Source organism: Dunckerocampus dactyliophorus, chromosome 12 (assembly GCF_027744805.1).
Source record: "Dunckerocampus dactyliophorus isolate RoL2022-P2 chromosome 12, RoL_Ddac_1.1, whole genome shotgun sequence".
NCBI lineage: Eukaryota > Metazoa > Chordata > Actinopteri > Syngnathiformes > Syngnathidae > Dunckerocampus > Dunckerocampus dactyliophorus.
The window spans coordinates 6,508,384-6,531,822 of record NC_072830.1 but is presented as its reverse complement, the minus strand read 5'-3'; the positions used below and the strand labels follow the sequence as shown (position 1 = coordinate 6,531,822).

Here is a 23,439-nt window from a genome sequence, read left to right as displayed (position 1 = left end):
TTCTCAGACACAAGATGGCGCCATTGGGGCAGATTTTGTTCAGACTTGCTGTTATTAACGCAGTTTGTTTTCACCGTGAAGTTAAAAGACATTTAAACATCCAGCAGCAACGTTGCTTTATTCCACATGAAACTGTGTGAATCCTTGAGACACACATTTGCTTTAAACACAGGATATGCGACATTATCATGTTGGTCATTCAGATTAGATAACAATTAGATGAGATTAGATAACAATTGTTTGGTTGTAATTTGACCTCCTTCCCATCATGGCGTCCATGCTCTGCAGGCGGCCATATTGCGGGGGGTAAGATAAACATGAAAAGTCACGTCCACTGTATTCTTTACTGCTGCAGTTTGTTTGCTCAGTATCCGACCCGTCTGGGTACCGTGAGAAAGTTTTCCTACAGAGGGTTGTAAACCAAAACAAAGGACATATTAGTGAAGAGTGTATTTGCCAAAATGACGAAACGCCAGAATCGTAATTCATCTAACATATGATCAGATAATAGACAGAGGTGACAGAAGTGATTTGATGCAGCTCGGATCCTAACGATCCTGAATACAGCGAGGCCCACTGGAAGTCCTCTACTGAATGTCCAAACGGTCCGATTTACAGACCTTACATTGACACGGCTCGCTCATCACCACGGGGTCCATCCCAGGAAGTAGTCCTTCTTACGCCTCAGGGTTCATGTTTTTATTCCATCATAACATAATTCACACGCTAGAATGGACCGGAACCATTACGATTGCGTCTCCATGGGGGGGTTGGAGGGTTAGACCATTTGAAAACACTCATAGATGCAGCTGGAGAGGGCATTTGTGATAATGTGATTTGTTTATTATCGCGTTTGCAGTTTGCAGGGGTGTTGGATGCAGCTTCCTCTGCCAGGATGAGAACACGACTAGCAACGTACCAATCCGATAATGTGAAAAAATGGATTCTGGGTCACATTGGTCACAGTGGTGGGAGGGATAAATGTGCAAATGTTTGTTTTCTGTAGCCAGAAGACGTGATTAACATTTACCTTTTGGTACATCAGCCTCTGTGCTTGTGCTGTCATGAGTCACGCACGTTACATTAGAAATAAACATACTGTATATCCAATGACAAGATGCATCTCCAAATTCAGTTCATCTACACAATTCTATATGAAAAGTCACAACAAGAAACACAACCACACTTTTTAATAATAATAATAGGGGACTTGATGAGTTGTTGGACATAGACGGCTTGGCAACAGAAGCGGGATCAACTTAAGTGGGTTCCCCTGTTTATGTGGTAGATTGGACGTTTGATCGCAGCCATTTAAGCCATCTTGTGCCAGATATCATTTATTCGGTTCAACATAACAAATAATAATTTACAGACTTGACTTTGTGGTTTCTGTAAAAAAAATTAAACAGACAAAACAAGCAAAGAGAGTTTCAAGTCGCTTCAAAGCAAGTTCTCCATGCAAGTGGGCGTGGCTTCATTGGATGCATGCATAAAGACCAGACAAATGTCGTAAGCCCTCTTCTTGCTACTACCAAGTCTGTTATGGTACCTTCCACGGCTTTACTTCCTGAGGATGCTCATCTGTAGACATTCCTCCTTCAGCGCCACCAGTTCTGTCTTGTAGCTACTGGTTTTGCCGCCATCCGCGTAAACGCACGGCTGCTTCTTTGCAGCCAGGGGAGTTTCCACGGTCACAGAGGCGCCGTTGAGCATGTCGGCGTGCGACGGCGAGGAGCCGGCGCCCTTGTGGCACGCTGCAGACAGCAAAGCCGAGAGAGCACGGCCTACGTCGTGCCTGGCCCCCTCGTTGACAAAGCAGTACAGAATGGGGTCAGCGACACAGTTGAGGCTGGTGAGCGCCAGCGAAACATGATAGGCTGCAAACAAGCTCTCCTCTGAGCCGCAGTCACACGGCTTCCTCAGAAACATGACGCTCCGCACCAGGAGGAGAACATGGTACGGGCCGAAACAGAACAGCACAATCAGAATCAGACTCAACGCCAGCCGCTGGATTTTGGCCTTTTCCTGCTGCTCGGTGGACACGTTGCAGCGCACGGCGACCAGGATGCCGCGGTAGGCCACCAGCATGGCGGTCCAAGGAGCCAGGAAGCCCAGGAAGGTCCTGTAGAGGTTCATCCCGGCCACCCAATCCTGCATGGGGTACTTTTCAAAGCAAAAGGTGTGGTTGAAGCGACCTTGGAAGAGCTCGTCGTGGAACAACGGCGCAGAGTTGGCCACGATCTCAATGATCCAGACTGTGGCGCTGACCAAGATGGCTGCAGGGGGAGCCAAAGACAGATAGAAGACATTCACTCATAGGTCACCTGTCTCCTGTCCTTGATGTATACATGTATGGACAAAAGTGTCAATGATAGGTTGGCCTGCATCTCTGAATCTTAATTCTTTATCTTAGCAAGACATTTTGGAGAATATAAGGCTTTTCTGTCTGCCACTGCACAAAGCAAGGTGTATAAATGCTGTAGCTTCTTAAAAGGACATACCTGTTTTGATGCGTCGCACCTTGACAAACCTCATCGGGTAGGCCACAGCCAGGTATCTGTCCAGAGAGATGCAGCAGAGGAAGGCGATGCTGACGTAGATGTTGGTGTAGAAGATGAAACCAAAAAGCTTGCAGCTCTCCTGGCCGTGGATCCAGTCGTCGCGCTGCAGGAAGTAGTCGATCCACAGAGGAAGTGTGCTGATGTACAGCAGGTCCGCCACTGACAGGTTGATCAGGTAGATGCCCAGCTCGTTGCGTTGGCGCACCTGGACGGAGGTAAAAGAAGATGAAGAAGGAGAAGAGAAAGATGACACAAGTATTCCCCTCCTGCAGTGGGCGGTGCTTCTGTGTGGGACTACAATGTTCATTGCACATCAATTTTAATGATGCCTTCTGCCTTCACTTGCCGCCCATGTTGCTTGGCATGAACTCACCTCCAATGCTTCACTTCGAAAAACTAGGAATGAGACTTCAAAGGAAGTTAAAGACAACGTTGTCCTGTAGCTCAGCAACATTCATTCATCCGTCATTAACTCAATCCTATGGAAGCCCGTTTCGCCACTGAAAGAAAAAAAAATCCCAATAGTAAATCATAATTATCAGATAAAAAGTCGAAATGACAAAATAAAAAGCCATAATTATGAGGTAAAAAATTTGAAATTACGGGATAATATGTCATAATTATGAGCTAAAAAGGGTATTCGAAATTATGAGATATAAACTGCGCATGTGCCGCCTTCTTCACTGGAGCCTTCGTCACATGACACTTGGCACATGCGCAATTTGTATCTCATAATTTCGACTTTTCTGGGGTAGGCTCCAGCATATCCCTGCGACCCTAATGAGGATAAGTGGCATAGAAAATGAATGGATGGCTCTCATAATTATGACTTTTTATTTCATTATTTTGACTTGTTATCTAATAATTATGACATTTCATCTCATAATTATGACTTTCTTATATCTTTTTTTTAAATCATCTTATATCGTTTTTTCTCATCATTTCAACTTTTATAATTTTGCTTTTTTTATCTAATAATTATGACTTACCATTGGAATTTTTTTATTTCTTTGAGTGGCGGAAACAGACTTCCGTACAATCATCTGTTGGCCATTCTGAGAAGACCGTACTACATGGTTATAGCACCACCCGGTGGCCCGGCATGCACACTGCAGGTGTGTCCTCACCTGCATGTAGGCAGCCCACAACGCCATGCAGTTGGTGGGGAGGCCCAGCACGATGACAATGATGTAGAGTGCTGGCTGGAAGTACTGGTCCACCTTGCTGTCCACATTGCAGAAGGAGATGTTGCACATTGTCCTGTACGTGTGTGTGTGTTTTAAACTACTCTCAGCTCTGTGGCTTCACTGCACCCCTGCTCCTCCGCCACTTTAACAAAAACATGGTGTCCCACGGCTCGCCGCTCTCCGTCGTGGAGCTACACACCCAATGGGAGGCGTCCTTCTTGCGGCCTTTCATGGCTCCTGATTCCCGTCCTTCTCCGCCAAGGGCCCTAAATTTGTCATCATCCGCCGTGGCGCTTCGCAGCCACACCCCTCGTCCTGTGGAGCGTCCAATTGAAAGAGGAGGAGGAATGAATGGAGGTGAAATGGAAGCCGCCTTATCGACTCCAGAGCAGGCCCTGCGGGTCCTGAGAGGACCTCATCAATCTTTCAGAGAGGTCTGCCTATGTGTGTGTGTGTGTGTTTGTGTGAGTGTTTGTGTGAGTGTTAATCTCTTGTTGACTCCTTTCCACAGCTTCACAGCTTCTTCTCCACTTCACCTGTGAACAGCTGTAACAGAGAGACGTACGCTCACTAAATTACTTTGTATAAAAACATGAATCCACGCGTCCATTCAGCAGGTGATCATACACTCCTGTGTCATTTCGAAGCAGTCACACGACAGAACAAGACTTAGGGTTAACCCCAATTCTACCTCCTAGTCTTTCCCCTTAAAAGCGAGGACCACCTTATCTCATTGGACACCACAACAGCACTTCCCTGAGTCGTCATGCATGTACCAGAACAAAAGTTCTTCCATGAGACCAAAGCATGCTGTTTGTTCCATCCTGGACCACCTTGACATTTATTCCAGATCTTCCATTTTTTCCGCTATGGGGTCAAGCAGATCTTGTGTTTGGACAAACTAAATCTAGGCAACATCACTGGTGTGCAAGGATGACCCAACCCAGGACTTGTTTGGACCTGGTACTTTAGAATTTAGTACAATAAAACCTCAGTTTTCGTGCGGTCCAGTTTTTGTTTGATTTGGTTTGCGTCAAAACATTTTGGTAACATTTTGACTCGGTTTTCCTACAATATTGCACGTAACAAACTGGTCCGTGTATCCTGCACTGTATCGTTCCGCAAAATCGAGTGCCCAAAAAAAGCACCCTTCGTGTTGCTGACTCACTGTCCGTGCATTTTTTGTGGTGGTTGGCTGCTAAATGACCACCATGGGGCCAATGAAAGTTGCGAGTGCCAGCAATTTCATAAAGAAGGTGAGAGACACTATTGAATTTGATCTCGTCAGAATGTACTGGAAGTCTGCATGAACAATAGTTCCACTCATTCATCATTTGTTATTTAACATTGTTTTCTGCACTAAGACTATAATTATTCTCTTATTCTCTTCTTTTTGGGGTTTCTGGAAAGGACTAATTGGATTTCCCTTATTTCCTATGGGAAAAATTGCCTCGGTTTTTGTACATTTCGTTTTTTGTCTGACCTTTTGAAAGGAATTAATAACGAAAACCGAGCTACCACGGCACCCCCATGCCAGGAAGGCCCCAAAGGGCTGGATGGGACATTGACCCTAAAATGTATACAATGGCGTTCTCCATCGACCTGTACAGTTTTATCTGAGTCTGATCTGATGCCAAAGGACGTCAAGGGAGTTGTGCACACGCACAAATGCACAATCAGCAAATTTCTGATCCTCAGAGCTTAACAAATGATGAAAGTAGTAATAGTTTTTTTAAAGACAATTCCAAACCTTTCACTCCTTAGCATTTCTGAAAGAGACAACAAAGATGGCTGCCGCTCCCCTGTTGCAGCAAAGAAACGAGGAAAACTCTAGGAAGGTCTCCGAGCCTGTGAACTATGCGTCTATAAACAGCCGCTAGCCAGCAGACACAGGTGCTCACGCTGACTGGACTGCAGAACACAACAAAGACAGGAAGTCCGACAAAGTTACACAACTCAAACAGGAAGTCACTCAACAAGCCACAGAGGAGCCCGACTGTCTCATTGTGTCACTGCAGCTTTTTGAAAGCAAGAATAAAAGACTCGTACTGTCTCGGCGGCACAGGTGGACTTAATAGGAGCGAGGAGGCTACGCCCACATATGGGAGAAGGCAGTCCTTCAAATGCATCATATTTTCACAGCATCATTACACCCCAAAACGCTGTGTGTATGGGGAAGGGCCGGATCATGTGACCCATCAGGAGGTCTCCTGAACGCAAAAGTGATGTGCTCTTAATTGTAGCCAATCAGAGCAAAGCATCATGCATGCCAGCTGTATGGCAGGTGGTTTATGTGGGAGAATTTTCCTTTAAGCGTGCATCTGTGTGCAGTATTTGACTTTGCTCTAATGTGGCTGGCGGGGGCGTGCAAGGCCCACACTGACAGCATGTTGAGTGCACACGCGCACGCAAACAAACGCCCACCGCCATTCCTTAATGCTCATTACCAACAGACAAACAATAACACTAATATTTATAAGTGGCACGATGCTTTATGATTAATTCATAGAGGAGTGCTTTGCTTCGTGCTTGAAATAAAGTTGAGATTTCAACTTCACCGGACAACTTCCTTCCATTCCTGCTGGCTGGCATGAATCATTGCAAGTATTTCTGGAATTTCAGACTGGGAATGAAAACACAATGACATCACTGGACTGCAGTGTGTCACTTCCTGCGTGCACGCCCATGCAGGAAGTGGAGCTCTTATACACAAAAGCCACTGATGAAACCAATCCTATAAGCTCGCCAAAACATAAGCACTTTCATAAGCATAATGTTACATTAAAAATAGGGCTGTCAAAAATAACTAATGGATTTCATTCATTCCTTACATTTTTTTTTTGCATAACGTATGAGCATCATGGCAAACCACACCTCTCTGTTACACCTGCAGACTGAGGCACAGTATATCATCCCCATGGAGTTATACACCATCTGACCCTCTTTTATTACTTTATTTTGGTCTGAATACATCAACAGCAGTGCAATTCCAACACCAACATGTACTATCGTTCCGCACATCGTTTTTTTCAGAAATTAATTAATTAATTAATGATGGCTGTTTCATGGTCGACTATGGTGTGTTATTGTTATTGATTTCCAAGTCATATGTAGTATTCCAGTCACTAGGTGGCAGTAATGACACAAAACATTGAGACATTACCTTACATGACATTACCTTAACAATGGATGAAGTCATGAAGTCAGTCATTGCATGTCTTACATGATAGAATGAAAAAAGTTCTCCTCTCATTCCGTGTGGAAGTGATAAGTTTTTGGTTTCTTAAGTTTAGAAGAAATAAATCCAAGGCTAACTGGTTAGCTTGCTAGCTCGCTAGCTCTTTAGCTTGCTAGCTAGTGGCCGTCTCGAGTCCCTGCAGCATAAGAGTGGCTCAATGTGTTGTCCATCCATCCATCTTCGACCACTTATCCGAGATCGGGTCGCGGTGGCAACAGCCTAAGCAGGGAGGCCCAGATTTTCCTCTCCCACTTCGTCCAGCTCCTCTCGGCGGATCCCGAGGCGTTCCCAGGCTAGTTGGGAAACATAGTCTCTCCAACGTGTCCTGGGTCTTCCCCGAGGCCTTCTACCGGTCGGACCTGCCCTGAACACCTCCCCAGGGAGGCGTCCGGGAGGCATCTTGACCAGATGCCCAAGCCACCTCCTCTGGCTCCTCTCAATGCGGAGGAGTAGCGGTTCTACTCGGAGTCTCTCCCGGATGACAGTGCTTCTCACCTTATGTCTGAGGGAGAGCCCAGCCACCCTACGGAGAAAACTCATTTCGGCCGCTTGTACCCGCGATCTTGTCCTTTCGGTCATTACACAAAGCTTATGACCATAGGTAAGGGTAGGAACGTAGATCGACCGGTAAATTGAGAGCTTTGCCTTTTGGCTTAGCTCTCTCTTCACCACAACAGACCGATGTAGAGTCTGCATCACTGCAGACGCCGCACCAATTTGCTTGTCGATCTCACGTTCCATCCTTCCCTCACTCGTGAACAAGACCCCAAGGTACCTAAACTCCTCCACTTGGGGCAAGATCTTATCCCCGACCCGGAGATGGCATTCCACCCTTTTCCAGGCGAGAACCATGGACTCGGACTTGGAGGTGCTGATTTTCATCCCGGCCGCTTCACACTCGGCTGCAAACCGATCCAGTGAAAGTTGAAGTTCACGGCTTGATGAAGCCAGCAGGACCACATCATCTGCAAAAAGCAGAGACTCAATCCTGCAGCCACCAAACTGGAACTCCTCAACGCCCTGGCTGCGCCTAGAAATTCTGTCCATAAAAATAATGAACAGAATTGTGACAAAGGGCAAACTCCCATGCATCTTCAAAGATCCTGCTGAGAGTGTAGAGCTGGTCCACAGTTCCACGACCAGAACGAAAACCACACTGCTCCTCCTGAATCCGAGATTCAACTATCCGGTGGATCCTCCTCTGCAGAACCCCTGAATAGACCTTACCAGGGAGGTTGAGGAGTATCATTCTACGATAGTTGGAACACACCCTACGGTCCCCTTTTCTTAAAAAGGGGGACCACCACCCCGGTCTGCCAATCCAGAGGTACTGCCCCCGATGTCCACGCGATGATACAAAGTCGTATCAACCAAGACATGCCTACAGCATCCATGGCCTTAAGGAACTCCGGGCAGATCTCATCCACCCCCGGGGCCCTGCCAACGAGGAGCTTTTTAACAACCTCAGCAACCTCAGCCCCAGAGATAGGAGAGCCCACTGTGGAATCCCCAGGCTCTGCTTCCTCATCGGAAGACGTGTCGGTGGGATTGAGGAGGTCTTCGAAGTATTCTTTCCACCAATCCACAACATCCCGAGTCGAGGTCAGCAGCACACCATCCCCACCATACACGGTGTTGACTGTGCACTGCTTCCCGAGACGCAGAATGGTCGTTTTCCATGGCTTCTCCGAACTCCTCTCATGTCCGAGTTTTTGCCCCAGCGACTGCCAGAGCCGCAGACCCCTTGGCCTGCCGATACCTGTTGCTGCTTCCGGAGTCCCATGAGCCAAAAAGGCCCGATAGGACTCCTTCTTCATCTTGACGGCATCCCTCACAACTAGTGTCCACCAACGGGTTCTGGGATTACTGCCACGACAGGCACCGACCACCTTACGGCCATAGCTCCGATCAGCTGCCTCGACAATAGAGGCACAGAACATGGCCCATTCAGACTCAATGTTCGCCATCTCCCTCGGAACATGGTAGAAGCTCTCCCGGAGGTGGGAGTTGAAACTCCTTCTGAAAGGGGACTCTGCCAGTCGTTCCCAGCAGACCCTCACAATACGTTTAGGCCTGCCAGGTCTGACCGGCATCCTCCCCCACCATCGGAGCCAACTTACCACCAGGTGGTGATCAGTTGACAGCTCCGCCCCTCTCTTCACCCGAGTGTCCAAAACATAAGTCCGATGATACGACCACAAAGTCAATCATGGAAGTGCGGCCTAGGGTGTCCTGGTGCCAAGTGCACATGTAGACACCCTCATGCTTGAACATTGTGTTTCTTTTCAGCAATCCCTGACGAGCACAGAAGTCCAATAACAAAGCACCGCTCGGGTTCAGATCAGGGGGGCCGTTCCTCCCAATCACGCCTCTCCAGGTCTCACTGTCGCTGCCAACGTGAGCATTGAAGTCCCCCAGCAGAACAAGGGAATCGCCTGAGGGAGCACTCTCCAGTACTTCCTCTAGAGACTCCAAAAAGGGTGGGTATTCTGAACTGCTGTTTGGCGCATAAGCACAAACAACAGTCAGGACCCGTCCCCCCACTCAAAGGCGGAGGGAAACTACCGTCTCGTTTACCGGGTTAAACTCCAACATGCAGGCCACAAGCCGGGGCGCAACAAGAATTGCCACCCCTGCCTGTCGCCTCTCACTGCTGGCAACGCCAGAGTGGAACAAGGTCCAACCCCTCTCAAGAGGACTGGTTCCAGAGCCCTTGCTGTGCGTTGAGGTGAGTCCGACTATATCTAGCCGGAACTTCTCAACCTCATGCACCAGCTCAGGCTCTTTCCGTACCAGAGAGGTGACATTCCATGTCCCTAGAGCTAGCTAGACCCGCCACGGTGGGTCAATGTGTTGTAAACAATGAATAATAGGAGTGTAAAGGTGACTATAGACGTGTTGTTTAATGTCTGGGCTCTAATATTAAAATTTGTGTTTAGAAAGTCAAAAACAGGTTTTCTATGCTCTAACTACAAAAATATTAAATTTATTAATGTTGAATCCTATATCACGTGAACGAGGGACTGTATCTCCAACTGGCAAACACGTCTCTTAGAGATGCGCAAATCAAGAACAAATTGTTTAAAGCTCACAAACTTTATACTAAATCGGGACTCACGGATACTCGTCTACGTTGACTTGTTCACTTATTCACCCCTGCTATTAGTCGGGTAGCATGACAAGGGAGTGATTAAATGCAGGACACGTCGGGGGGAAGGGCTGGACCCTCTTACTTTGTGACGGGTGACTCAAGTGAATCGATTACCCCATTCACTTCAGTGTGTGACTCGTAAGAATTCGAGTCAGTAAAATGAATCGGGTTTCCCATCACAAATGCCTATCTGCAGAATGACACTTCCACATCACTAGACGAGCGAGATTAGGAAGTGGCTACAGGGCGTATGTTCCCAAAAAGGCTGAGAAAGAAAGAAAGAAAGAAAGAAAGAAAGAAAGAAAGAAAGAAAAAAGAAAGAAAGAACGGAGGAGGAGAAGAAACGGTCCTTCGGCTGCTGGTTGTAAATTGAGGGTGATGATCATTTCACGCTCCAGCGGTCGCCTCGTTACATCTCACAGCGCTTGACCCCAAAATTAACGACTTCATTAAATCCGCACGTCACCCTCTGCTTTATTGATCTCATCTCGCTGTCGTCACGTAACTGTGTGTGTCCGTGTTCGTGCAAGATGATGTATGATATCACCCTAGAGGGTCTTTTCATTTCTGTTGTAGCATCTGATTTGTTTCAGGACAAGAGCAGCCTCCTACAGGAACACACACACACACACGTACGCACAGTCATATACAGTGGTGTGAAAAAGTGTTTGCCCCCTGCCTGATTTGTTATATTTTTGCATGTTTGTCCCCAGCAACTAAGCGGAACTACGTTTTTCATCACAGAAATCTGACCAGAACTGGACTTAGGAGACCAAGTTGGTGGTAAGTCGCTGTCAATGGGCTACAATGCTGATGGGGATGTAGTACTGTACAACTTCATGTCAAAAAATCCAAACTATCCCATTAAAAAGGCGCTTCATGCTGGAAAACCCTCCAGTGTGGCTGAATTACAACAATTCTGCAGAGATGAAAATTCCTCCACAGAGACTCATTGCAAGTTACCGTAAATACTTGACTGCAGTTGTTGCTGCTAAGCATGGCCCAACCATGTATTAGGTGTAGGGGGCAATCACTTTTTCACACAGGACCATGTAGGTTTGGATTTTTTTCTCCTTTAATAATCAAAAGTTTCATTTAAAAACTGCATTTTGTGTTCAGTTGTGTTATCTTTGACTACTATTTAAATTTGTTTGATGATCTGAAACATTTAAGTGTGACAAACACACAAAAAAACATAAAACCAGGAAGGGGGCAAACACTTTTTCACACCACTGTATATGCAGCCACTCAGTACACAACACTGATGATACCCTTGGTCACATGACTAACAAGTGTGTATTTTTAGTCTCTTCCAGTAGAGGTTAGCATGTGATGATAGCACTTTCACTGAAGAAAACCTTCACTCCCTGCTCATGTTCGTGTGTGTATGTGTGTGAGAGAGAGCGAGCGAGAGAGGGAGACAATGTGTGTTAACAGATAGGAGGTAACTCGAGTGGCTGCACACACACACACACACACACACACACTCGCACACACACAAACACGTACAGTAGATGTGAAGGCTAATGTGATGGCGTCGTAGCAGCCACGCCTGAAACAAAGACGTGAACCTGAAGGAAAGGTTACGCAATATGTTGATACACAACATTCAGTCTTCTCACACATGCTCGTTTGCAAGAAAATGTAAAGGCAACATTAGCAATCATAAGGATCATTTTCTTGTAGTTATTTTAGTTCAGTTCACAATACAGCATAATGAATACTATAGTGATTTACTATAGCGATTTGCTTGTGTGTGTGATTTTTAATGAGCATTTTGAGTTAAACAGGTGAGCTCCTGAATGCATCATTATGTTGGATTAGTGGTGCCAGTACGCGGGTGCTTCCTGTGTCACTTCCTGTTTTGCCTCTTCTTGTCTGATTGGCCGCGTGTGTTGTGGTTGAAGTGTTGAGTGACACGCTGTCTCCCTTTCCTCTTTCGTTTCTTCAATTTCCTGCCACAGTGCACGACAAAGATGCGGTCCAACCCAACCACAGGCAGACGATACAGCAGTGATACCTGAACTTGGTTAGATGATAGTGTGTGGGGGGGAATTTGATTTACGCTTCACGTAGAAATGTGACAATGTAAGTATTGTCGTGTGGGCCAGAAGACACAAACTTTAGTATTAATAATACATGTTTTTCATGTATAATGAGGTCTGAGAAGGGTTCCCTGTGGGACGCCACAGAGGTAACATGGGCGTTATTTAGTCATTTCCAGGGAGACACCAAATTTTCCCACAGAATCTGCCTCATTGAATGCATCTATTAACAAACAAGGGTGTGGCTTACATCTCTGTGAGCACCAGACTGCTGGAGACTTAACAGTCTTAACAGAGCTTATGACTTGTAAGGACTCAAATTTCAAGCACTCCACCTGTCTTGCCTTGACTTGAGACCTGACTTTGACTTGCACGTCTTTGCTTGAGACTTGTCTCGAGACTTGGAGTTGTCAGGAATGGGATATTTTCCACTCTGTTTTGGATAAGCACTGCAACATATTTGCGCTTGTTCATAACAGAATGGAAAATATTCCATTCCTAACAGGATTAAAGACTTGAGACTTACTTGAGACAAAACACTGACTTTCTCCCACCTCTGGACTTTCACATTTCTGAAATCATAAATGGGTGATTTACTTGATTGGCACTGGCATAAACTCACCAGTAGTATCAGTATTGGCTCAATACAAGATCGAGGAGACTGATATTTTGGCACTTGTTACATATTGTTACATACGTAGCAAGTGCCAGCCAAGTGTGGCTTTGCGGATGTATGTTGGTAAACCTCACTCCCTGATACTGTAAGAGTCACTCTGGATGTCTAGTTGATAGTTCAGGTTTTTAGCTTGACAGCTAGCGCTATCAAGTCTCATTCAGAGGACCTTGATTCGAGGATTTGAATGAGAGCCAATACAGTCAAACCTCAATTTTTGTACGCCACAGTTTTCGGATGATTCATTCATTTGTCAAAATTTTTGGAAACAGCGATCATGCACCGTCTCGCACAATATTGCACATAATAAACTAGTTTGTGTGCTCTGTACTGTATTGTTCCGCAAAATCGAGTGCCAAAACCAAGCGTCCTAGGCATTGCCGACTCACTGTTTTTTATTGAGTGAGACTTCTAAATAACCCGACACGGGGCCAAAGAAAGTTGCATGTGCCAGCAATTTGAAAAGACTGCGAGAAACACAATTGAATTCCATCTTGCCAGGATGTACGGGAAATCGGCATCATCAATAAGTGCCATCCTTTCCTCATTTATAATAATTTTACATTGTTTTCTGTATATAAAACTATAAGTATTCTCTATAAATGTGTTTTTTAAAATATTTGTGGGTGCATGGAATGGGTTAACTGGATTTACATTATTTCCTATGGGGAAAATTGGCTTGGTTTTTGCACTTTTACTTTTTTGTCGGACCTTTTGGAACAAACAAGTGGAATTAAACAATAACCAAGGTACCACTGTGTTGCTTTTGTTTAGTTATTTTGTACCATTTGTTAGGTTCTGTGCACTGCTCTGTCGCCCTTTCTCTGCTCTCTGTTGCGGTGCACCTCCTCTGCCGCGGGAGGACCTAATTAACACACCTGCATCCCATCAGGAGCTCCTGTCTTAAGCAGCAAGCTCCTGCATGGTCGCTGCCGGATTGTTGCCAACAACCCGTCAACTCCGGCTCTACTCCACAGTGTCCGCTACCTGTTGCTTCACTCAGCATTCCTCTCCAGCCTTGAGCTGCGTTTTCTGTTTTTTGCCACACTTGCCTCCTGCGGTGTGTTTGTCCTTTGTTTCCAGCCTGCCCGGTATTTTTGCTGTCTTGCTAGCCTAGGCTACAGTGTTGCCGTTCTACCACTCCTTTTTCGGTAGCTCCTTTTGTTTATTTTAATATTTTTCCCCGTGTACCTCCAGGTGATTTTTACTTGCACTTGAAGTTGTTTGTACTTTTGCATCGTCTGTTTGTGTTTTATACTCTTTTGTGTAATAAATATTATTACACCAAACCATCGGCTCACGCATCCTGGGATCCAAGTTCCGGCCCTGTGCCGAACCCTGACACTATTGACTTTATTTTACTCAAATACGGTAATTGTATGTAATCAAAGAGAATAATTGTATTATTTTGTTGTCTTATATTGTTATATTTATATTTTGTTATATTGTTCACAAATAAGTTTATTGATTAAAAACATTTGATCTTTCCCCAGTTTTTTAAATTCTGATTATAATCACGATCAACAAATGAAAGGCAAATTCACAAAAATCTTAAAAAAACGTCAAGTAAAAAGCATCAGAATCGGAACTACTGGCCCCGTATTCACATGATATTGAATCAATACCAAAATTTGCAGTATCGGCCAACTCTAATCACTTGCAGTAAATATTTCATATTGTTTTTATGTGATTGGGTGGCAAGCCGCAGAGAACTTAAAACATTTAGAAACTTTACATTTACCAGCATCCCCGCCTGCTCGAAACATCTTACCCACACGCTACTCTAAATAAATCACATCCAATAAAAGCATTCGTTAGAACGTCATCAAACTGTCCACAGCACGTCCATTTGTCAAACGGTTGTAACGTGAGGGGATTCAAAGCAGCAAATAAAACATTACAAAGAGGAAATATGAGAACGCTTAAACCTGAGATGCTTGTCAGGTTGTTTAGTGGCCATGAGAAGATGAGAAGCAGGACAGTATTATTGATCACCAGAGAGAGACGGAAGAGAAAACGAAAGATGGTTGCAAATGAAGGAGACATCTAAAAAGAAACTGCTTATCGGAAAGCAATCTATTCAAATCAGATCTGATCCTGACGGCTTGTAAAAGGGTCGGCGAATGTCACGCAATCGGTGAACATCAACAACAAGCGAGATGTCATGATCAAGAGATTATAAGCACAATGATCTTGAAAATTTTCAAGTAAAAAGTATCCGTATTGGCAATACTGGCTGTGTACGGTATGGGATCAACAAGAAAATGTGCAATATCACCCACGCCACGTTTTATAAGCACAGTACTGTACGTATACCTTATAATTTTATAATGTTTGTTTCTTATGTGTAAAATTGAATGTATCTGTGGGAGGCATTTTGCTGAGTTTCGAGCAGGGGTGTCCAAAGTTCGGCCCGTGGTTGTTTTTTTTTATTGGCTAAAAATATTATTTAACAAAAAACAAAAAAAAATGGAAAAATCAGCAATAATTTTACAAGAATAAAGTCAAAATAGGAAGAGAAAAAAGTTGTAAAGTTAAGGAGAAAAAGTTGCAATTTTAAGAAAATAATGTTGTAATATTAAGAGGAAAAATGACGTCATTCTAGTCGCATAAAGTTGAAATATTAAAGACACAGGACTTGATTTTTTTAAGTCTTAATATTATGAGAAACAGACAAAACAACAAATAAAGTTGGAATTTTTGGAAAATTAAATTGTGGAAAAAGTTGTCATGTTTCGAGAGTAATGTGAAAATATTATGGGAATAAAGCCATAATTAAGAAGAGAAAATTTCACAAAGAAAAGTTGAAATAGTTTTAGGAAAAAAAAACAGCAGAAATGGAAAAAAATACCAGTAATTTTACGAGAATAAATTCAAACTGTTACGAGAAAAAAGCTGTATTCTAACGGGAAAAAAATTTGCAATTTTACAGGAATAAACTTGTAATATGAAGACAAATACTGTAATGTTGGTAGTATAGGGTTGAACTATTACAGAAAAAACATGCTATAACGAACAAAACAAAATGAATGAATTTTTGGGACATTAGTTTGGTGGAAAAAGTGACATTACGGGAATAAAGTCATAATATTACAAATAGGACATTATCCAAGATTGTCTAAGAAACAAAACCCAGCAAAGAGCGAAATTGATACTGATAATAGGCTTTTTCACCTATATCACAAAGCTGAGATGCAGTTTTTTCTTGAAATACTGGATATATAACTTCTTAGCATATCTACAGTACATGTGTTGCTTTACAAAATATCAAAGTGGCCCTTGCATCCTTTCATTTTTCAGTATTTGGCCCTCGCTGGAAAAAGCTTGGACACCCCTGGTGCAGAGTATCAAAAATAGGCATTTTTAGGGCATTATTTGTGTTTTTTCTCCATTTGCCGGAGGTCGTCACAGTCCATAAAAAGACAAAGGACAAAGAAGACAGCGTCATGTGACCAGTGTCCAGGGTGTTGACCCTCATCAGCTGTTCTTAATCACCATTATTAGTGAAGCACAGCAGCTCTTAAGTGCAGCTCAGAGCTCGTCCTCCGAGGGCACAATGTCGACTCTACATCCTCCTCTCAACCAAAACGTCCATTATCTTGCTCTCTCTGTCTGTGATATTTTCTTTATCAGCTCTCTGCAACACCACGTCAGCTCTTCTGTTTTTCTAAAATAATCAAGAGTCGCAGACCTGCTGACTTCCTGTCCATTTTCATGCAAAGTCCTCCATTCTTTCTGCGGTGACGTGACGCAGACGTTCTTGGTGCCATTCCCTCACTCTCTGCGTTTTGTTTGGCTAAAGCGCTGATGATGTTTGAGTTTTCTCTCGTGCTCTTCTGCATGTCTGCTTCTGAAGGTTCGTTTGATAAGGACGCTGCAGGTTAAATTTAGCAAAAAGCCCTCAGTGGACCGCAGACGTCTGTCTGGCTTCAAGGTCACGGCTAATGTTTCACAAACCATCTTCTGGACTTCGACAGAGGAACCTTATCATCTGATCAAGAACTAGACTACGTCAGGTCATGTTGGAAGGAACATTTTAGCATTTTCATCTTCACTATTAACCTTCTGAAAGGCATGCAACCACAGACAGGACGGCATTCTGGATTCTAGGTGGACTTTTGGATCATTCCGAGGTTGAATTTGGGGTTTCACGTCCGAATAGTGCAATATGTTCTTCATTTAACATTTAACATGACATTCTAACAAGTGTGTTTTGGGGGGGATGAATGAAAGAGCAAGAAAAAGACCGCGTTGAGGACAAAGATGAGGAGAAGAAACAGTCCAATGATTTTCACAATGAGCAGGAATTCTGGAGGAGGACTTTGGATCCATTGTTGATTGTCTGGAGCGTTGGGAAACATTTGTGCAGCAGGATGGAGATTCCAAGACTACTCGCTTTAACGCTGTCAACCACGTGTATGCAGCCCCGGACGGAGCTCAGTCAAGCAAACAAAAGTCATCTTCCCAACGTTCTTGCCAAAGACTCTTTGGCAGGAAGTGATCCTTCAAGCAGACGTCACTTCATTAACGTGACTCTCACTGCCACCACGGTGTCCTCTACGCTGGCTTTCAACACCCATGTTGCTCTCCGACATAGCGCATCATGAACACAAACAGAACACAATCGTGCATCGCAATGGCAAACACACGCCATCGTCCTCTAAGCACACACAAGGAGCTGCCAGTTAAACAAATACCGTATAGAAGAAGCAGGCTTGGGTGTGTGTTTGGATTAGTGCTTATGTTAGGGTTAGGCTGAAGGTTAGTTTCAGGGCTTGAGTTTGTGTTCGGACTAGGATTTGGTAACGGTACTGGACGATGGTTTCTGGGTTTAGGGTTGGGTTAAAGATTAGGGTTGTGTTTGGGTAAGGATTAGGGATAGTGGTGGTTTGGGTTTGGATTGAGGGGCTAGGGATAGATTTTGGCTTGGGTTTGGTCCAAACCGTTTGGATTAGGGTTTAGGGATATGTTTAGGTTTATGTTTGGATTTAAGGGTAAGGGTTAGGTTTGGACGTGGCTTTGGATTCAGCATAGTGTTAGATTTAGGGTTGCGTTTGGATTAGGGTTAGAATTGGGTTGGGGTTGAGTTAGGGTTAGGCTTGTTTTTTTTTGTTTAGGTTTCGGTTGAGCATTTTGTTTGGGTTTAGGGGTTATGGTTGTGTTTGGATTAGGGGTTAGGGGTAGATTTGGGGCTGTGTTTGGATTAGGGATAGGGTTGGGGTTGGGTTTGAATCAGCAGATAGACTTGGGTTACCAGAAGTTTCAGGGGGTTATTGGTAGGTTTGGGTTAGGTTAAGGTTATTGTCAGGGGTTAAGCTTGCATTTGTGTTACTTTGACATTTGTCTTTTATGATTTGGGTGGGAAAAGGCACAAACAGCAAACCTGAGTCCTATAATTACAACTATGTGGTACATTAGCGTGGACAGGACGCTGAGGGACAAAGTGACTGAGTGGGAGCTCCGCAGATCATTAACTGCCATCACGGTGTCTTGTTGCTTAACACAAAGGTGATTTGTCAGCCAGGTTTTTTTTTTGTTCTAGGGAAAACCTCGAATATCTACAACTTGTTCATATGTGTCATTGTCACAGTGATGTCACACATATTAGGCAAATAAGAAAGAGACAAATGAAAAAAGGTTTATACTCACATTGAGTTTGTTGCTCACCTCCACACAAACAAACAAAAACAACTCAAATCCAGCAGAGGAATAAAAGTCACAGTGTTATTTTGTCCAAACAGGAACGAAGAGGCTGAGATCTGCTTGACTAACATCCACGGCGACAGCAAGCTGAGGCACACTGAGACAGGAGAAGGAGGGGGGAGGGCAGGGGTGAGGATGGAGGGAGGAGGCGTGTTCCAGCTGCTGATAGACTGGTGCTCTACACTTCCTGTTTCAGTGCTCTCAGTGCATGTGGACGCTCCTTTGTCTTCTTCTCTTTGCAGCATGAAGCCTTCATGCATCATCAGTGCTGAGGAGCAGTTGAATGGCGGGTTAGGGTTAAGGTTAGGGTTAGGGTTAGCGTTAGGATTAGGGTTAGTACGTGGCAGCAGTAAACTGTGTGCAGCGCAGAGCTCGTTCATCAAGCTTGAAGTCAACTTGAGTCTTCTCATCGTAAACAACACTTGATCAAAGTTTGAGGCGAATGCGTTTTAATCCAAACGATGTGTAGGAAGGAATGTGGCGGCTTCAAGTTCAATGAGTTGTGCTGTCCTCAGTGGGCCGCACACTTGTCACATGATGTGCTGCTCTGCCTTCACCTCCTGAGACCTAGCAATGTGTTTTATTATAATTGGATTGATGAAGTTATGGTGTTTTTAAAGGTAGAAATTGAGTGTTTAATTAATATTTTGAGGTGGCTCTGGTAACATAGTCACTTTGAAGATACTGAAAGTAATACACTACTCTTATGTAAAATGCAGAAGAGGGTTGATGCAACAAACGCATCAAGATGCAGAAATTAGGGCTGTCCAATGATTAATCACAGTTTTCAAATGAATTAATCATGATTAATGACCATTTGCAACTACGTCTGAAATATGCAAATTTTGACTGTATTTTGCTGAAAGAAAGGTAAAAGACAGGACAGGATTATATACACTGCTCAAAAAAATAAAAGGGGACACTTAATCAATCACAATGTCAATCACACTTCTGTGAACTCAAACTGTCCACTTCGAAATCAACACAGATTGACAATCAATTCCACATGCTGTTGAGCAAATGGAATAGACAACAAGTGGACAGCAAGACACCCTCAACACATAAATAAATGCAAATAATAAATACAAAAAATAAGTCAGCTGGGATAGGCTCCAGCATGCCCCCACGACCCTAATGATGAGAAGCAGCATAGAAAATGGATGGATGGAATTTTTTGTGTGATTTTGTTGTCGGCACATTCAACTATGTAAAGAAAAAAGTATTTAATAAGAATATTTCATTCATTCAGATCTAGGATGTGTTATTTTAGTGTTCCTTTTATTTTTTGAGCAGTATGTATTTGTATTAGGGATGCTCCGATAGATCAGCCACCGATCAGTATCGTACGATTTCCGTAAAAAAAAATCACGTCATCGGCATACTCTGATAAATGCCTTTCAACGCCGATCACAAAAGCCGATCACCTGTGGCTAGCCCGCAGCGACCCGTTCGTGCAGTGTAGTGTCTTGCTCTAACTGTCTTGGGCAGTCGTCCTCCAACTTTCCCTCAAAACAAAAGCAATCATGTCTGCCGTGCGGAACCTAACTGCTAACACATGCCACCAAAACTATCTTGCGGGGGTAAAAAGCTTTAATACGGCGTTTGAAGAACAACACTTGACAGAGTATGGTGAGTTTTGGAGGCTCAACGACAGCTCACGGCTAAAAGCTACGTAATAACCCAAAAAATACCTAATTGAATTCAGCGGACGAGATCAGCCTTTCTCAGCGGTGGCGGTTCACCAAAGTCTCCTTAAAGAAGGCGTCTGGAAGTTTCATGAGTCGTCTTCAGAAAGTAAAATATATTTGTGTCTAAATTAAGGTTATTTTATGGTTCCATTTTTCATATCATATAGCCAGTAGCTGCGGTGCAGCCAGGAATTCTGGGTGCCATGAAAAAAAACATGTTAATTAATTAGCCCCGTTAATTAATTAGTAATTTTATTAGCAATAGGGCCCCCTGGCAGTCAAGGGACCTTGGAATTGTCCTGAGTTTTCCCCTTTATATGGCCCCTCTGGCCAAAAGCACTAAAAAATGTATAATCAATCCATGTGATCATATCTGCCGATTTCAGTCCTTGATGATCGGTATTGGAATCGGCAGCATAACACCCAGATCAGAGCGTCCCTAATTTGTATGTATTAACAGCTCCAAATTAGCAGAGAATTTAAATCAAGCTTAAAAGATAGCACGTATGTCTGAAACTATTGAGCTAACACTAGTTTCTTTATAGTAGAAGAAAATATGAATGACACCTTAACCATGTTATTATTAGCAATGACAGGTTGTGTTCAGACGCCACATAACTTAAATTGAATTCACATGTTTTGAGTTTATTTTCTGGGATTTCCGAGTATACTTAAACGCAGAAAATTGTACTTCCGCATTAAAAGTTACAAAGTGAGTGATAAGAATATCCACTTGCTGTTTTTCTTTGTCTTTCTGCTTATTTAGACCACACATACACGCATAATAAAGACGTTTGGGTGATGTTCAGAGTGTCCCTGAATGCATCTCGCTGCCATCTAGTGAGGAATGAGGAAGTGTAGTTGAGAGACTGAAAGGATTAGAGACGTGGTTGTGCGTTGGAGGTACGTGCAGTATATGGTGTTAGAATTGCACTGCTGTTGATGTGTTCAGGCCAGAATAAAGTTATAAAAGAGCGGCACTGTGTGTGATTCTGTGGAGAGTGACACCGTCCGCCGTCTGTCGTCATAACGGCGGCCATGATGCCATGATGCCTATGCCTTAATTATGCTAAAAAAAAAAAGCAATCAAATTGATTAAATAAATTAGTTAACGCACCATTTTTTACAATTCTACCAGAAATACAAGAAAAATCTATTCATATATATGACTGATATACTTACCTAATATGTATTAGTATTCACTGAATATCGTTCACCGCAAGGTACACTGCATACAGAAATAAATAATCACATTTTATATTGTATTCATTTGGTGCGGCGTCTGATCGGTCTGTTGTGGTGAAGAGAGAGCTAAGCCAAAAGGCAAAGCTCTCAATTTACTGGTCGATCTACGTTCCTACCCTCACCTATGGTCATGAGCTTTGGGTAATGACCGAAAGGACAAGATCGCGGGTACAAGCGGCCGAAATGAGTTTTCTCCGTAGGGTGGCTGGGCTCTCCCTTAGAGATAGGGTGAGAAGCACTGTCATCCGGGAGAGACTCCGAGTAGAACCGCTGCTCCTCCGCATTGAGAGGAGCCAGATGAGGTGGTTTGGGCATCTGGTCAGGATGCCTCCCGGACGCCTCCCTGGGGAGGTGTTCAGGGCAAGTCCGACCGGTAAAAGGCCTCGGGGAAGACCCAGGACACGTTGGAGAGACTATGTTTCCCAACTGGCCTGGGAACGCCTCGGGATCCGCCAGGAAGAGCTGGACGAAGTGGCTGGGGAGAGGAAAATCTGGGCCTCCCTGCTTAGGCTGTTGCCCCCGCGACTCGATCTCGGATAAGCGGTAGAAGATGGATGGATGGATGGATATATTGTATTCATCTTAAAACAATTATTGAATGCAGAAAAATTGCAAGTTTTATTTTAATGCCTGTTTACTTCTGTCACTTTTTTTTACATGTTAACATGCAGAGGTACAACTTGGAGCTCCGCCAAAATGTCTCAGAAGTCAAACCAAACCTGCCGTTCAAACCACTGTGTTGTGAGAATTGCAGCGGTCTTGCTTTTTCTTTTGCTGTTTTTTGTATGAAGCCCCCACATAGGGGCAGCAGTGATGGTAAAGAGGGAAAGTGTGACGATAACCATAGAACTGGATATAGAACATACTACGACTCAGCAAACGTAATGAATTAAATAGCAATTATTGACACACAGGACTTTTAGCAAGCAGATGCTAATGTTGTATATACAACTACTTACACCAGGTGTGTCCAAAGTGCGGCCTGGGGATCATTTGCGTTCCTCGTCCCGTTGTTGAAATATAATTGAACGTAAAATAGAGCAAAAAGGCATAATGTAACGAGAAAAAGCTGAAATGTTGATACTAAGAATGAATAATAACACAAAGCTTTGTCCTTTGGTTATTTTTAGCATTTTTACAAAATTATAAATACCAAAGTGGCCGCCGCATCCTTTGTTTTTTGTGAATGCGGGCCTTGGTGGAAGAAGTTTGGACAGCCCTGACTTACACAGTACATACCAACAAAACAATGACACACCTTTTAATCACCTCCAAAACGACCACTCGGTGACGGTATTCATCTGCAAACACCTTCCTGTTACCTCTCCCTGAGGTATCTGTCTGGTGTCTTCAAAGGGTGAGTAGTTCCACTATTTATTTTAGCGCTTAACGGCTTTTTACACTTGTCTGATAGCTAAGAATGTTAAAATGTGACTTAAAACATTGTCCGTACACTTCAGGAAGCTTTTATGACAGCCACCGCTTGACAATGGCACAGACGAATTGACTGAACATGATTTCCAATGGTTTGAGATTGAGATTGTTTTGAAATGAGAACAAGTTGAAAGTCAAAACTGCTTCACGGAAGGGATGGTGTGAAACAGAAACAAAGGCTGCTGTTTGGTGCCTTGCTGTGGTGCACTCCGGCAGCACTCAGCAAGCAAACCAGCATCCTGATTCCACATTCCATGTTTGTGCTGATTAGTTGGTTGACAGCCTGACACCTTCTGGTCTCCCAAGCCAAGTCCCTACTGCCCCCTAGTGACGTTTAGATGGACTTGAACTTACCGTCTTTAAAGGAAAAACACTTTTTTTGGGAATTTTGCCCATCATCCACAATCCTTATGTGAGACATGAACGCCTCGGGATCCGCCGGGAGGAGCTGGACGAAGTGGCCGGGGAGAGGGAAGTCTAGGGTTCCTGCTTAGGCTGCTGCCCCCGTGACCCG

The 23,439-nt window shown here is 44.0% G+C and overlaps 1 protein-coding gene across 2 annotated transcripts; it reads right to left on the bottom strand.

Annotated features, from left to right (window-relative positions):
* Positions 1-298: 298 nt before the first annotated feature.
* gpr4 (G protein-coupled receptor 4) lies at positions 299-18,650 on the bottom strand. Of its 2 annotated transcripts, XM_054794404.1 has the most exons (4): positions 18,505-18,650; positions 3,689-4,294; positions 2,502-2,766; positions 299-2,276 (listed from the first exon to the last, which is right to left on the bottom strand). In XM_054794404.1, exons 2-4 carry the CDS (start codon positions 3,815-3,817, stop codon positions 1,561-1,563), a joined length of 1,110 nt encoding a protein of 369 aa, XP_054650379.1. In that variant the 5' UTR covers positions 3,818-4,294; positions 18,505-18,650; the 3' UTR covers positions 299-1,560. The 2 variants fall into 2 exon arrangements, with proteins under 2 accessions (XP_054650379.1, XP_054650380.1); XM_054794405.1 differs by lacking the exons at positions 3,689-4,294; positions 18,505-18,650 and adding an exon at positions 2,935-3,249.
* Positions 18,651-23,439: the final 4,789 nt, after the last annotated feature.